A 17,180-nucleotide genomic window follows, 5' to 3' on the forward strand; every position below is an offset into this window, starting at 1 on the left:
TGTGCAAGCAGAATTGAGGGGGAAAACAGCTGGAGTGGGGGAGCTTGACTGGTGCCGAGCAGAGCTAGGAATAGGCAGTCAAACCAATCTGACTGCCTGTTCCTGGCTGTGCTCCACCACCTAGCAAGCAACAATGCTCCACCGGTTTTTACCTCGATTCTACTGAAAATATGACAAAAGCATACAAGCACCCAAATCCTGTAAAAACCGTTTCACATCGTTTTTATGGCAAACAAAATAGCCTACTTGGATAATGCCATATTGCATTGACAGGGAAATAACACCACCCATACCTAGATGTGCATCACAGTAAAAGAGCCAAAATAAAGATTCAAAATACAGAAGTAATTTTTCTTTCAATTTTGAGTTTTATCATTAGAAAAGGGATAGAACAGACTATATGGTTCAACATGTGCTGCAGGTTCATTCCATGTACCGTAGTTCACGGATAGCATGTGAAACATTCGAGCCAGCTGATGCTACCTTGAAATAATGTCTCTTTCATAGACTCTCCCGTACAGTGCTGCTGTCACTAACCCCAGTTCCAGGTCTGTTTTCTTCATATAACAATTCTGGTCCTTCCAGCCCCAGTGGTCTGGTAACTGTAAAGTGACTCCTGACGTTACTATCATGGGAAATATATATTTGGTACTAAACCTGCCCCATAACTGAAAGCTCATGGTGCTGCTTGCCTCAGTCACTTCCTGACCACAAGTTACCATATCCGGACCGCCACATTTCACTAGCGCACAAATCTGAAGGGAGTATGTGCCATGTACGGTGTGCAAACCATCAAATACTCCAAGGGCATACAGCTCATTGGACACATTGTGTTTCCTGTAAGTAAGGTAACAGCACAGTGCACCAGCACATACATGTACTTTCCCATCGTTATCTTTTAGAGGGATGAAAGTGAAGTTGTCATACATCATTTTGGCATGAAAAAAGGTTTCTTGCTTGTGCCCTCTTGATTCCATGCAATGTTCTGTCTTGTCCATCTTGTCGCAGATCTGTACACTAGTGTGGAAGTGACTGCCCCCAAGTGAGTCGGCGTGCTCAAGTGAAACCTTTTCATCATGTCTTGGGCCAATATCTTCTGATGGATCCACTGGGACCTTGGCTACAATAAGGTGACCTTGATCAGTGTCCATATCATAATAGTAAGAGGAGTTTGAAGGACTAAATATACCACTTCCAGTCATTCCCAGTGTTGTGTGGTGGATATTTGCAGCTAAGATATTTACCTGGAACCTGGTAGCAAAGGCTCTCTGAATCTGAATGGAAGAAAGAAGAGGCAACTGGTTCATCCAAGCTGTGGGATACAGGAGATGCCTCACTTGGTGCTCTTTAATGAGATTCACAACTGGCTCATAGAACAAGATATCAAAGCAAGTAAAGAGTCCAAACCTACCAAAGTGTGTATCAAAAAATGCATACTGTACCTCCGAGGGGGTGTCAAAACCATATTCAAAATATAGATTTTGTTTGAAATAACTGGCAACTAGGGTACCCTTGTCATCAAATACAACATCTGTGTTAAACTGGTATCTTCCATCTGGTGGGCACTGAAGGTCCAGGGGGTCACAAGGCCTCTTAGTTCCTAAATTTGCAACCAGAAACATGGCACCTTTTGACGCCATACAGCTAAGCCTCTGAAGGACCTGTGGATCAAAGAGAAAATATTTAAAACTATTAAAGATGACATTTTTCATGGTGCTGCTAATCTTATAATTAAAACATTATATACATCACTAGAGGCTTAAAGGGGTTATCCGAAATCATAAAAAAATTGGAGCAGTCAACGATATCAAATAAAAGAAGCGTCCCTTACCTTTTGAATTCCCCACCACTCAGGTGGTGCAGTGCTCACGTATTGTCAACATGGCATCATCACTGCAGCACAGTAAGCAAAGACCAGTGGGGAGCATTGGGGGATTCAACAGCAAAGATCCAGCTCACCTGTGCTCCCAGCACTTCCAAGGATCACAGAACTTGCTAGGTCAAGTAAGTAACATAATATTGGCCAGCTACAGAATAAAATCCAAGGTTCTCCTTATTGAAGACACAAAGGATGATGGTACATATTGGAGAGACAGCACCCCAACAAAACTAGTTGACAGGTTTTGGACGACTACACATCCTTAGTCATAAAAAAGTACAAACAAGTGGTATTCCAGATCTAAAATTTCAATGACCTACCCACATGATCATATAATAGACATACTTAGGGCTCATTTACACAACCGTATGTGTTTTTGCGGATCCGCAAAACACGGCCATGTGGCTTCGTCATTTTGCAGAATGTTCTTCTCTATGACTGACATTCATATTCTTGTCCGCAAAAACGGTCAAGAATAGGACATGCTCTATCTTATTTGCCTGGCCACGGAACGGACATATAGATGCGGACAGTACAGTGTGTGCCATATCTTTTGCTGCCCCACTGAAATTAATGTGATTGCATCTGATACGCAAAATTGAGGAATTGATGCGGTCCTGTGAATGGGCCCTTAAAGTGTGGATACCTAACCCACCAAGTGAAACAAATTAAAAAAATAATTGAAGTAGGAAAAAAACACATAAAATATCTGCATAAGTGAATACATTGGCTTCAAACACATGACCACATCATGACAGCAACTTAATGTTGGAATTAAAGGGGTTTGTGCCTCGAAAGAAAAATATTCTACAGTTATCAAACCAGCACTGGCATCTGAATATTTTTGCAATTGCAATTGCATAGCCACGACTTATTCAATAAAATGTATCTGTATGGCGGCACCTGCTGTCTGTTTTTATTTCTTATTTCTTTGACCTGCTCACTGATAAGGCCGCACATCCTTCAACTGCCTCCTGGGCTGTGATAGGAAGAGCTGAGACATGCCCCCTGAGCTGTGATAGGGAGAGCATAGACACGCCCCCTTAGCTGCAGCAGAAAGGACACTCCCCTTGAGCTGTCAGCTTGATATAAATCTAGCAGAGCAATGAATGGGGAGACCTCTGGATCCATGTGAGGTACAGGGCTGGTTCTAGCTTTATTAGAAAGAGGTTGTCATGTACTACAGTATATGATGTCTGATTTTCATTTTTACATTAGTCATGGGATAATCCCTTTAATCTTAGTAAGGTTAAGCGGACATTATCACATTAAAACAAGATTTTATAGCTCTACCAATATAGAATAAAATAAACCCGCTATATTCAGTAATGGAATATTAACTCTCTTCTAGTATCCAAAGAAAAATCCAGAAGGCTTCCTTTTCTAAAGCCTTTTGTTTGATATCAGTTCCATGTGGAGATCTAGAGATTTTATCTATTTTAAAGGCTTTAAATGTACGTACGGTTCTGGTCTGTTATGTACAGTGGTCAAGTACTTTGCTGCTGCTATATATTAATCTGGTTATTCAAATGTTTCAGTATTCTCTTTTTCTAGGTTGCAAACCGTACCTATAAAACACCAGTATAATTTAATCAGGTTTTTTGTCTCTGAATCAAAAAGAAAAAGAATCAGTAAGTAGATTACCTAAAAGGTGTGACTTTCTAGATATAATTTTGCAACCATTTGAAAGAATGCTAGCTACTGTAGCTTGTCGTCCTCAAATGATACAGGTAACATATTTTTAATCCTGAGAAATTTCCGGCTATATGCGAGAACCATATGTAGCATCTATGTTTTTACCTTCTTTATTTTTACCATGCTCAATTTATTTATTTTTCTTTTAGAACCTGCAATATTTCCGGTATTAATGCCACCAAATGGTAAAATCCTCCCCACTTTTATTTGATGCAATTTTAAATGCTCTGTCCAGGGTCCAAGCAGGATAGGTACTGTTTAAAAGATGGGAGTGTATGCTGCTGCTTTCCTGGAGAAAAGCCTCATCCGTGCTACAGTTTCTGATTGCTCGGATCATCTCTCCCACTGAAATGGACTTGATGGCGTGGGAAGGATGATGATTATTGGCTCGCAGAATTGTATTTCCTGTCATTTCTTTGTGGCAGGTAGCAGTAGTGAAAAAAGATGGAGGTAATATTAAATAGATATGTAAATATCAAATTAAAAGATTTACAATGAAATTATAACTTCAAAAACTAGTATGGCAGACACATCCCCCTCCCGAATAAATAGGAGGTAATCAATGTATCTGTGATACAGATTTATTGAGTCAACAAAAGGGTTACTAGGAAGTGTAAAGAAAAAATTATCTTCCCAATAGGACATTACTAGATGCAAGAGAAGGGAAGAATTTGGCCACCATTGAAACATCATGACATTGAAGATAGTAAGTATTATCAAATAAAAAAATAATTGTGTCATTACAAATTACATCTTCGCTAAAATAAACTCCTTTAGATCCAAGTGTAATATTATTACTAATTATCGAGGTGGTCTCCCAACGCTAAAAGTGCTATCTTATGTGGATTTGATGTAAAAGGAGAAATGACATTGCAACTTAACCAAACAAAATTATACTATACTTAAATCTGAGAAGAGTTTTAAAAGGGTTTTCCGACATTTTACTAATGATGACCTGTCTTCAGAATATGTCATCAGTATCTGATCGTTGGGGGTCCAACACCTGGGACCCCCGCTGATCAGCTGTTTGAGAAGGCACCAGCACTCCTGTGATTGCCACGGCTTTCCCCGTGCTTGGTATCGCAGCTCAGCCCCATTCACTTCAACAGGGCTGACCTGTGCCTAGGCCATGTGACCAATAAACGTGTCGTCACTCTGCCTAGGGAAAGTTGTGAGAAGGCCACGAGGCTACTGCGAGTGCCACTGCCTTCTGAAACAACCGATTGGCCAGAGGTTCTGGATGTCGAACCCCCACCGATTAGATACTGATGACCTATCCAGACGGTAAGTTATCTGTAGTAAGATCTCGGAAAATCCCTTTAATGTTCCATATCTGAAAATAGCTCGTTTTATTTTATTTTGGTAGAGCTACAAAATTCTGTTTTAATGTGCTAATGTACACAGTTTTGGGTTCGCTTAGTTTTACTAAGATTAACTAATGTCAATATTGAGTTTCTGCAATCATATGTTTGAAGCCCCTGTATTCACCAATGCAGATACTGCATGTGTTTTTTTTCTTACTACAATTATGTTTTTAGTTTCACTTGATGGGTTCTAGTATTCACATTTTGAGTGTGTCTATTATGTGATCATGTGGGTGGGTTATTTAAATAGTAGATCGGGAATACCAATTGTTTGTACTTAGTTTCGACTACAGATGCATAGTCATCCGAAACTTATCTACAAGTCTGGTCTTGGTGCTGTCTCCTCAATTAGGGATAAGCGAATCGACTTCGGATGAAACATCCGAAGTCGATTCACATAAAAATTTGTTTCAATACTGTACGGAGCAAGAGCTCCGTACAGTATTAGAATGTATTGGCTCAGATGAGCCGGAATTATTACTTCACTTGTCCCTATCCTCAATATGTACTGCAGTGATCCGATGTGTCTTCAAGAAAGAGAAACTTTGATTTTATTGTGGTGCTGGAGAAAATGATTGAATATATTATACCAGTGGTGCTGAGCCATTTTTCGTCTGAGGGCCGCACTAGACATGGTATAAATTTCGCGGGCCAGAACCAGGTAGCTTTACCAGAAAGAAATGCAAACACTGTGAGGCACGTGTGAGCATTACTAAAAAACATAATACGTAGGCCTTCAAATCTGCGTTGGAGGCTGCGTTTGGAGCCTCTGTCACAGATTTTGTCGAAAGACTAGACAAAAAGGACTTGTATGCAGCACTTTTGTATCCGGTAAAAAGACAGGATCCCGAACAGAAACTGAACGGATCCCATCATAGTCGTTGGAGTCTGTTCAGCTTCTTCCCTGTGGGGTGACAAGAGGAGGGGGGAGCAGGGTCACTAGTGAGGTGACAGGAGGAGGGAGGAGCAGGGTCACTAGTGAGGTGACAGGAGGAGGGGGGAGCAGGGTCACTAGTGAGGTGACAGGAGGAGGGGGGAGCAGAGTCACTAGTGAGGTGACAGGAGGAGGGAGGAGCAGGGTCACTAGTGAGGTGACAGGAGGAGGGAGGAGCAGGGTCACTAGTGACAGGGCCGTCTTTACCAAGGGGCAAAAAAGGCAGCTGACCCGGGCCCAGTTGCTCCTGGGGGGCCCAAGGCAGCTGCCTCTTGAGCCCTGCTAGCCCTTGCCCTGGGTGTCAGGCGGTCAGCTACACAGGGGGTGCTGCCATGCCTACCGGCACTGAGTCCAGGCATCGTACTGTGTTAGAGCTGTGATCTAGGACCTTAGATGACATCATCACCATGTAACCAGTAACCTAGCAATATTACTGGTCACATGGCTATGAGGTCATCACAGGTCCTACCAGGAGTGTTGCAGGAAAAGTTAACTGTGGAGCTTTTTTGTGTGAAGATTACATCAGAAAACGGTGACAGGGTCTGTTATGTTAATATACTGTAAACTACTGTATAGTGGGGTGCTGTATACTGTGTGGGGGCCTGTATACTGTGGGGGGCTGTATACTGTGGGGGGCCTGTATACCGTGGAGTGCTATACTGCTGTACTGTATACTGTGGGGGTCTGTATACTGTATACTGTGGGTGCTGTATAGGGTGGAGTGCTATACTGCTGTACTGTATAGTGTGGAGGGCTGTATCGTGTATAGTTTGGGGTGCTATACTGCATACTGTGTGGTGCTGTATACTATAGGGTGCTATACTGCATGCTGTGGGGTGCACTGTAACACTAGGGTGAGCCGAGCCCTGGTCTCCTTCCTGCAGAGCGGTGCCTACTTCCAGCCTGAGCCCAGCTGCCCAGAGCACTGGTCCTGAGCTGCTGGAGTCTTCAGAACTGGAAGTATATACAGTCATTCACTGTACTCTACCAGATGTGTGGATTTTGTGTGTGTGTGTGTTGTGGTGGAGGGCGTGATTGCCTGCTAAGGTGTGGGAAGGCGGGATCCAGGGGGCCCAAGTAAATTTTTGCCCAGGGTCCAATCAATATTAAAGACGGCCCTGACTAGTGAGGTGACAGGAGGAGGGGGAATCAGGGTCACTAGTGGGTTGATAGGAGGAGGGGGGAGCAGGGTCACCGGGGACCAGTCACATGAGTACACAGCTCCTTACCTCTCCAGCCACCCTGTCATGTTTCCCAAGGTCCTCAGCGCCCCCCGCTCCCCTTACATTAGCCACCCATGGAGCCGGCCTCTCCTCCTTCCAGCTCCCGCCGGCTTCCCCTGCTGCAGAAACTGTATCGCTCCAGTGCGCGCCTATGCAACCAATAACAAAGCTCTTTGCTGTAAGGAGCTTTGCTATTGGTTATTTCAGGAAAAGGCAGCATTGCTGAGCTGCCTGTGCCGTTCACAGCACTGATGAATATGGGGGAAAAGTCGGAGTATTGATACGTCTTAGACTTTTTCCAGGGAGTCGCAAGGGTTGCATGACACAGCTTCGCGGGCCGGATGGTTGGGCATCACTGTATTATACCATTGTCTGACCTTTCCCCAATGGCTTTTATGGCCATCTCGACCAACATCAGCCAGTGATTGGCAACCATTATTGTAGCAGTCCATGAGTTATCCTCAGAGTCAAGTCCAAGACCAGGAAATAGAGAGGAGCGGGGAATCAGAGCAGCAACAGTTTTTTTTTTTTTTTTTTTTTTTGTCTTTACCTTTTTAAACTCAGTCCGTCCCCGTGTTTAAATAAACTGATTACCCTGGGAAAAACTTCAAGGATCTGCCTGATTTATGGCTTTGTTTATTATCACAACTAATGAATTTATGAGCAGAAAGCGGTAGACAATAACAAGTGTTCGCTGTGACAAGCCTGTATTCAGCCAATGGACTCACAAGGCAACAATAAAGTATTTGATTAAGCCATCACTGTAAAAACAGATTGTTCTACCACATGACAATGGCAACAGCAGGTTTATTACAGATTTCTAGGTTATTATACTATAAAATATAAAAGAAATATAAAGCATATTACACAATTTCAAGATTGCTAGTAGTTATTATGTAACGCTATAAGAATAAAGAAACAAATATGAATCGTTGTAATACTTTAGGGGAAGCTCAGAAGAACCTCTTGATGAATGTAACAGTTTGTCAGTGAACATTACTTTCTTTTATCTTCACTTAGGCAAACAAAACCACGAACATAAGTGACGCATCCAATTTAACGTACTGTGCCTCTAAAAGTGTTCATTCCCTTTGATCCCGGTTAGACAAGCATGTCATCACTGAAACAAAGCTTCAGAATTCTCTTTACAGCCTATGCAGTCTGAGCCTTTTATCTTCAGTGTTACATACTTGAAAACATATGGGCTATCTGATACTACTCTCTACACAAGCTGGCCCTCTCAATCAATGACACTTGGGTAGGACCTGAGTAGGGATCGACAGAATAAATTTTCATTTTTTATTTTACAAACTTTTAGCCCCCTTAGGGACTAGAACCCTTGTCCTATTCACCTGATAGAGATCTATCAGGGTGAATAGGATCTCGCACTCTACCTGCTGCCCAGTGCTTTGTGCACACAGCAGCAGAGAGCTGACTATGGCAGCCAGGGCTTCAATAGAGTCCTGGCTGCCATTGTAACCGATCAGAGCCCCAGGATTACACTGCTGGAGCTCCGATGGGAACTGCCACTGAGGAGGAGGGGGTGGGATCCTGTGGCCACTGCTACCAATGATTAATACTGGGGGGCTTGGGTGGGGGGGGACGCACTGTGCCACCAATGTTTTTAATACTGGGGTGGGGGGGGCGCACAGCACCACCAATGATTAATGCTGGGGGGGCTTGGGGGTGTGCACTGCGCCATCAATGTTTTTAATACTGGGGGTGGGGGGGACGCACTGCGCCACCAATGAAGATAACTGACCGGTAGCTGCGATCCGCGGGGTGGTTAACTACCGCAGATCACAGCTACTTGTCATAGAGGTCGGGAGCCGGGTATGTGATTCTTTCTGCAGCCAGCTCCCACCTCCTGTATATGAATTAATGAGAGAGTTATCTTTATTGGTGGCGCAGTGGCCACAGCCCCTCCCCTCCACTTGTCCTTCCTCCTCTCATTGATGGCAGGGGCAGCACAGAGGGAGGGAGACGCTGCTTCCTTCTCCCCTGTGCTGCTGAGGGAACACGGAGAGCGCTGACGGCAGCGCGATCCGTGTTCCCGATTAGTTATCGGAATATCGCCAAAATAGATACTGATAACTTTCAAAATCCTGAATATCTTCCGGTAATATCGGTAAAACCGATAATAGGTCGATCCCTAGACCTGAGAACCTTGTTCTGGTATGTTATGCAAGTATATTTATCTTGATGTAAATGCTAGATGAGCTGCATTTAAAGAAAAAAAATAATAATTCTCTGACCTGTTAGAAAGGCATATGATGTAAACTATAGTGAAGGGTATCTTCTTACCAGTGACTGTATTTGTGAGTTATAACCTCCCTTCTGATTCTCAGTTGTGTCATGTTACCAAAAATCTGACTCTTCAAATAATACAGCATTTTTTTTTATTTTTTTTCTTCTTTTTTTTATCATACAAAAACTACATACCAATATTACATTTACAATACTATAAAATCCATAAGTCCGTCAATTCTAATTTTTTAAACATAGTTAAATATAATTTCATGCAAGTGACCATAATTATGTGCATGTTAACAAAATCAAATGGAGATCTCACTTCCTGGGAAGAAAGCAGGATCCACCCGGCATCAAAAGCTTTAATAATGCAGATGGACAAAAACATCTTATTTAATATTATTATCTCTATAAGGGGCAGGGAACAGAGGCCCGCAGCCCGGGCGGCCCGCCAAGCAGCGAACATGCACCGCATACAGCTTCCCTCAAACATAAGTGAGCACGATCGACAGGATCAACACTCGTGTGGCGAATCATCTGGTGCTCACATACACCGTGCAGGGCGAGCTCACAACGATCTTTAATCGCACACTTCCATAGAACCGAAGAAAAAAGGGGGGTCCAGCAGTCTTCTATCACAGTGGTGTAAAGCCCACTCACATGTTTTACTGCCTCATCCCCGTGTGGTTAAGTTGAGTATTAATGCTCTGTTTAAGCATAACTCACGTGTTTACCACGGTGTCTCGTGTAGAAAAAGACTCGAGTCAAATGTCGCTCAGCAGTCTCCGGCAATTGAAGAGAATATAAACAAAAACAGAGCCAAAACCAGCACTGTCTCATTAAGAGAGCACAACCCAACATCGACTCCATCTCATTAAAAGAAGACAAATGGTAGCACCCATCCCACACATGTCAGATCACTGCCCGTGGTTGAGGCTCATGTCCGACAGGAAGAGCCGCATCCCGGGTCACGCCCGATGCCCGGACCCCCCGAGATCCCGAGCCCCGGGCCCCCGCCCATGTATTACTCAATATTTTAGGTAGGTCAAAAATTAACCAATATCTGATGCCGGTGGGTCCTGCCAACCTCCAGCATTTCTAGAGATACTCCAATACTCCATTATGACTTCGCATTCTTCACCAATACATTGCATACAAAAAGAAACCGGACTAATTGGATCTTCCCCAGAGCCACCCCACCATCCCCCCCCCCCCCCCCACCTTGCAGGACCAAAAAAAATAAAAAAAAGGAATTCCGAGTTAATTAATCGTGTCCCAATCTTTCCACAGTTTACTCCACTTTAAGTAGGATCCTCTTTGTTTGTACAAAATCTTCTCGTAGCTTTTCACCTTCTCAACCAGACCCAGCCAGTTGTTACAGTCTGGAGCGGAAGAGCAAAACCATGCTCTGGAGATAAGCCTAGCCAGAAACATCACCTTAATCAGCAATCGGCCTTTTGTTGGTTGGTAATTAACCTCCGATAAGTCTCCCAGGACCCATATCCTGGGGGACAAAGGAACAACAATGTTGAGTTTACGAGCCAGATTGGTTTGAACCAATCTCCAGTACCTGCTCACCATTGGGCAGTCCCAGAACAGATGTAAATGATCTGCCTCGGATTCACCGCAGCGTGGGCAGTCAGAGGAGGTTCTAAGTCCTCTCCTATATAACCATATAGGTGTCACATATATTTTGTGCAAAATGTTAAATTGTACAACAGTGTGGTTAAAATTATGTGAAACCAATATTCTCCTATATTCTCCCAATTTGGAGGGCCCGTCTCTGAGAGCAAAGATGACCAGGCTCTCTGTCCTGGTGAAAGAACATCAGAAATTATTTTTTTCATTAAGTGTCTATAGCAATGTGATACTTTAATTCTCGTGACAATTTTCTTGCAAATTAAATCGTGTAAAAATTCAGGAGTATCTATAGTAAAAAGATAGCGATTCACAGTGTTAGAGAGTGCTGACCTCAGTTGAAAATATGCATACCAAGCCACCTCACCTAAATTTGCCCCTTGCTTTAGTTCCGCAAGGGGCAAAATGTGTCCACCACTGACCACTTGATGCAGGTACTGAACATTCTTGGTCCTCCAATACTGGCTACAACTCAAATCATCTAAATTCAAAAGCTTTGGATTATGCCATAATGGAGTACAAATGAGTGATGCCCCAGCTCCACACCAGTTCCTTATATTTCGCCAAGTCTTTATAGCCATTCTGCAGAAAAGTGTATACCCATTTAGTACATTTGATAGATAGTCAGACTCAAGTACTGTAAAAAAAATCCGCAAAACCTGAATCTTTCACCACCTTACTGCAGAAATGGCTATTTCCCCAATCATTAAACAAGCAAAGTTGAGAGGCCACAAAATAGCCCCTAAAATAGGGGAGGTTAAGACCTCCCCGATTATAGGGCATAGAGAAGTAGAGTACCTTCAGTCTCACACGCTTCCTCCCCCATATTAAATCATTAAGCATCCGCTCTATCAATCTGAAGTACTTATCTACGATCCATACAGGCGAATTGCGCAAGACATAAAGAACCTGGGGCAGCACTACCATTTTTATTAATGAAATTCTGTCCGCTCTCGCTGACAGGATTTTTTGCCATATCTTAATTTTAGCCCTCAGCTTTATCAGCAAGGGAAGCAGATTGAGTTGTAGGTATTCCTGGGGTTTGGCAGAAACTGTTATCCCCAGGTACTTTATTGAATCAGAGATCGTTAGCTGGTTATCCCATTCACCCCGCAGTTCGTCTATAGGGAGGAGAACGGTCTTCTCCCAGTTGATCTCCAGACCAGAAGGATCGGAAAAGAGACCAACCAGGTCCATTATGCGGGGAAGAGTAGTGTCTGTTTGATGCATAAAAATCAAGATATCGTCAGCATAAAGGGATACTCGATCATGATTCCCCATTGTGCCAAAACCAGCCACCCTCGGATCCTGCCTTATACTAGCCGCTAAAGGTTCAATGTAAATATTAAATAGCAGGGGGGAAAGAGGACAGCCTTGACGGGTGCCTCTTCCTAGTGTAAAGCTCTCTGTTGTCATATCATTAATCCTTATCCTGGCAGCTGGGGAGTTATAAAAAGCTGTACCATCGCCAAGAATCTTGGGCCAAAGCCCATTTTTTTCATCACCTCCCAGAGAAAGGTCCACTCCACCCTGTCGAAGGCTTTAATAGCATCCAACGACAGGATGGAGCGGGCACCGCTCCCCGGGGACTGAATATTCATAAATAGCCTATGCAGGTTGTGATGGGTACCCCTTTTTGGCATAAAACCATTTTGATCTGAGTGGATAATAGTGGATATAACCCGCGAGAGCCTCCTAGCCAAAATTTTTGATAGTAACTTAACATCAGTATTTAATAAAGAAATTGGTCTATAGGAGCTCAATTCTGCCGGGTCTTTATCCTTTTTTGGAATTAAGACAATGAGAGCCTCCATCATAGAGCATGGTAAACCCCCTCCCTGTATTGCTTGGGAAAACACCTCTAGCATCTGGGGGAGAATCGTCTCGCTATACTTACGATAAACCTCATATGGAAGGCCATCCAATCCTGGCGATGAGCTCCCCGAGATAGACCCCAGAGCCTCCCTCAGCTCAGAGAGAGACAACTCCTCTTCCAGATATTCTATTTGAGCTTCATTTAAGGTAGAAAGTGGAATCCTCTCCAAGAACCGCATCGCCAGTTCGGATGACAAACCAGAAGAGGATCTGTATATCTGAGCAAAATATTGTAGAAAGGTATCCCTAATCCCTTCTGGGTTTGTTATAATTTCCCCCTCTGAGTTACGGATTGAGGTGATAGATTGATTTTTCCTATCTTGTTGTGTAATTATTCTTGCTAAGAGCTTACCAGGGCGTCCAGACTCCGAAAAATATTTAAGCCCCTTAAAGAATACTCTATGGTTTGCTTTCTCTACTAGATAATTCTCCAAAAAGCAGCTAGCCTTCTGCATCTCTTCCCTGTTGTATTCCGTGGGTTGACTGGTAAATCGCTCAGTTGTAGATGCAGCAATCTTAACCAATTCCTCCTCTTTTTCCCTAAATGTTCTCTTTGCTGCAGCAATCTCACTTATAAAGACCCCTCTTAAGTATGCTTTCAAGGCATCCCATACTATATTGATGCTAGCAGAGGGAAGATTCATCTCCCAAAAGGAGGATATCAGTAGTTTAATAGACTGAGGATTCTCCAAAATGGTGAGCCAATATGGGTTCAGCTTGAATCCTAACCCCCTTCTATCCTTATTCTCCCCAGTGCGAACCTCAACTAATACGGGTGAGTGGTCCGAAACAGTTCTTACTCCGTATCGTATCTTACGGATATTACTCAAGTTGCTCTCATTGGTGAATGCTAGATCAATCCTAGACATTGCTCTACCGCCCCTACTGACACAAGAGTATACTCTCTTTCCTCCGCCGAGGTGTTCCCATATATCTACCACTCCTACCTCTAAACAAAACTGGGGCAACGAGGAGTTACAAGGGTTCCTCCCCCGATCTGCATCTAAAGTGAATCTATCCTTATTGGGGTCCATGACTGCATTAAAATCCCCCATCAGGATTAACTGACATTCTGATCTATTTTCAGAAAAAAGCATTAACTGAATCAATGGGTACATTGAAAATGGAGGGGGTATATAGAAGTAAGCCAGAATATAACTGTGGCCATACAGCTTACCATGTAGGAAAATAAATCTACCCTGATCATCTATATGGGATTTTATAAGGATGAAATCTACAGAGTTGTGAATCAGGACTGAAACGCCCCTGGAAGATCCGCTGAAAGTGGAGTGATAAGATTGAGAGTGCCATCCCGTTGCCAGACGGCACAGGGTTTCTTTAGTAAGATGAGTTTCTACTATACAAATAATTGCTGGAAGGTATCTTTTTACTGCATCCATGATAGCTTGCCTTTTAACCCTTTCCCCGAGACCTCTGACATTCCAAGATACAATTCTAATGGACATCAGTCAAATCAAAGAGAGAAAAAATGAGAAAAAAAATAAATAAATAAAAAAACCCGACCTGCAAAATTATCACTGCCGAGATTATGCATTAAAGTGACTATATCGGTTTGCAGGGAAACAACTGTTTTTTCCACATTGAGTACTCGGTCACGGATCTTTACTAAGTCTTCTCTAATTAAGGAGATGTCGCTCTGCAATGAACCCAATTGAGCAGACATCCCCTGCACCAGAGTGCCGTTGTTTTCCACGGCACAAAGGATTTTATCCAAAACAGACGGATCATATTCTGTTCGCATTTGTACAGGGAAACCTTCCTCTACCACCTCCTGGTCTGCCTCCATTGATCCGTCCTCGGAGGGTTCCTCAAACTGGGGTGTTTTAGCATTTTTCTTCAAGTTAGCAGAGAGTTTAGTTTTAGCTGAGTTCTTTTCGTTAAGGAAGGGCGATTTCAAAAACTTGTCGATCTTATTCTCTGGTGTCTTAGACCCCAATTTAGTTGCAGAGGAGTCCACTGATCGTTGCTTTGGGGCCATTCTCTTCCCTTTTTTTCCCCTCGTTTTCTTCCTTTTTTATTAATTTTTAAATTTCTTTATTATTATTTTTTATTATTTTTTTTTTCCCACCCTCCCCCCACTCTCCTCACCTCAGCCTTTCCTTCCTTTTTCCCAATTTATACACTCCTTTATGTCTCCTTTTTACTTCTTTCTCCCCTTATTCTTCCTCCTTTTAACCCCTTCCTCTCCGCCTCTCTTATTTCTTTTTTCCTCCCCCACCCCTCCGTCCCCCCCCCCCCTTACCTAACACCACAGAGAGAAGCAGGAAAAAATCAGGCAAAAATACGTCCTCCCAGCAAACACAAGAACCAACAGTGCAGCAAAAATAAAGTCAACGAGGGCTGTATTCTCACGTGTCCAGAGGAGAAAGGGAGACAGGGAGCTCTCGCTAATCGCCGGGTGTCACCAGGGTCACCAGAGTAACAGGCAGTCCAGATTGCAAGAAGACCGGAAAGGCAGCAGACCATAGGACCCGCCGCACGTCAGCTGAAGAGAAGCAGCAGGCAGAGCAGTGAAGCAGCCGGATCCAGAAGCAGAGACGAGACGAGAAACGAGCCAGCAGCGAGGGAGGAAGACAGGAGGTCCCCGGAATGGTAAAGCAGCTGAATCCAGAGACAGAGCAGGAGAGAGGAACCGACAGCAGGAGGAAGGCGGCGGAAGATCCCGTGCAGGACGCCCGGCCACCTCCGCAACAGCAACCAGGCAGCCACGAACGGCAAACGGGGCAATCCAGGAGCCAACCTAGGTATAGCGCAGAGACGCCACTCAATACATCGGCGCTTCGGCGTCAGCTGTGCGGCATCAGCTGTTCAGCTGTTCGGATGAACCAGGAACTTGGAGGGAGCAGGCCAGCGAGGGGAGAACGAGACGTGCTGTGTTCACGTCATCACGCCGTTTTCTATGCCGCCCAAAAAACTATGCCGCCAAAAAAAAAAAAAGATAATAATACAGCATCTTATGTGTGGACAGGAAGCCAGTTTCTCTATGTATTCCTATGGGAACCTCAATGTCGGTCTCATAGGAATGAATAAAGAAGTAATTGACTTTGGAGACTCAGTTGGAGAGTCAGAGTGATAGTCACATGACACAGCTGAGGATTAGAAGGGAGGTTATAACTTACAAATACAGTCACTGGTAAAATTACCTTCACTATAGTTCACATCTTGTACCTTTCTAACTGGGCAGAAAATAAAACATTTTATGGGAATGCTTCTTTAAAGTGCTACTACCAAAGTGTACCTTTATGACAAGCCATAGCGTTGGTGGGAATATGGCATAATGTACTCCAACATTTTATTCAACAAGAGCTAGAAAGAAGGCAACAGACCAGATCATTCTGAGAACCAATGGGGTTCCGAGCTGCCAAAAATCGAATGATGTGATGACATGTCTAATTAACATAACAAAATCCCCTTTAAGGCTCATGCACAAGAATGTGTGCCGGCTGTGCCCGTATTGTGGCCCGCATACATTTTCACTTAAATGGGTTCACAATCTGGAAGATACAGAGTGGAGGCATGGAGGGTGAAGGCCACGGAAACATTGCAGAGTGCTTCCGTGGCATTTCGGTCCACCACACAGCAAAAAATTAGAACATACTCTATTTTTTTAGGCACGGACAGATCGCAGACCCATTCAAGTTGAATGGGTCTGCATCAGTCAGCGCAGGCCACACGGACGGTGCCTGTGCATTGGGGGTGGATTTTGCGGTCTCTAAGAAACGGCAGGCACACATGCTCGTGTGCATGAGCCCTTAAAGGAAGTCTGTTATCTGCGACCTCCCTATGTAACTAAGGGCATAGCTTTAGGTAACCTGAGTAAACTATTTTTTCTGTTTCCCATTCCAAGGATCCGTTTCCAAAATATAATTAAGCCTTTTCTAAATATGCAAGTGAGCCATTTGGCGCAGCAAGGGGGGAAGGGGGGTCATCGTTGTTCATGTTGCACCAATGCTATGCTCTCTTCAGCACTCTTAAAACTACCTATGTCCTTCCTTTTTTTGATGGGACGGTCACTGGAGACAGACTCCCTTTACGAGTAAGTGACTATTATAACCTTATTAGCCATGTATGCCTGTAAATATTACAGAATACTCAATGTCTATATGTTATACAATAAAAAGGACCTGTCACCACTGCTGCTAAATATGCCGTCAAGGAAGGGTCAGGACACTCACAGTCATTAGATAATCAGAAGGTTCAGCTGACATACAACTTATGGGTTTGAGCAGCCTAAGCAATTGCCGGGCACCTCTGGCAATAGCTGATCTCCTGTGGGAACAAGGGATCAGGCATGCCTAAAT

The 17,180-nt window shown here is 43.7% G+C and overlaps 1 protein-coding gene across 2 annotated transcripts in view; it reads right to left on the bottom strand.

Annotated features, from left to right (window-relative positions):
- Positions 1-355: 355 nt before the first annotated feature.
- The window catches only part of BTD (biotinidase), a 51,693-nt gene continuing 34,868 nt past the window's right edge, over positions 356-17,180 (bottom strand). For both annotated transcript variants that reach the window (XM_044293730.1, XM_044293729.1), the window contains one exon: positions 356-1,661. In XM_044293730.1, coding sequence (XP_044149665.1) covers positions 480-1,661 — 1,182 coding nt within the window. In that variant the 3' untranslated portion in view covers positions 356-479. The remainder of the gene's footprint in view (positions 1,662-17,180) is intronic.

The sequence above is a fragment of the Bufo gargarizans genome, chromosome 5, assembly GCF_014858855.1.
Source record: "Bufo gargarizans isolate SCDJY-AF-19 chromosome 5, ASM1485885v1, whole genome shotgun sequence".
NCBI lineage: Eukaryota > Metazoa > Chordata > Amphibia > Anura > Bufonidae > Bufo > Bufo gargarizans.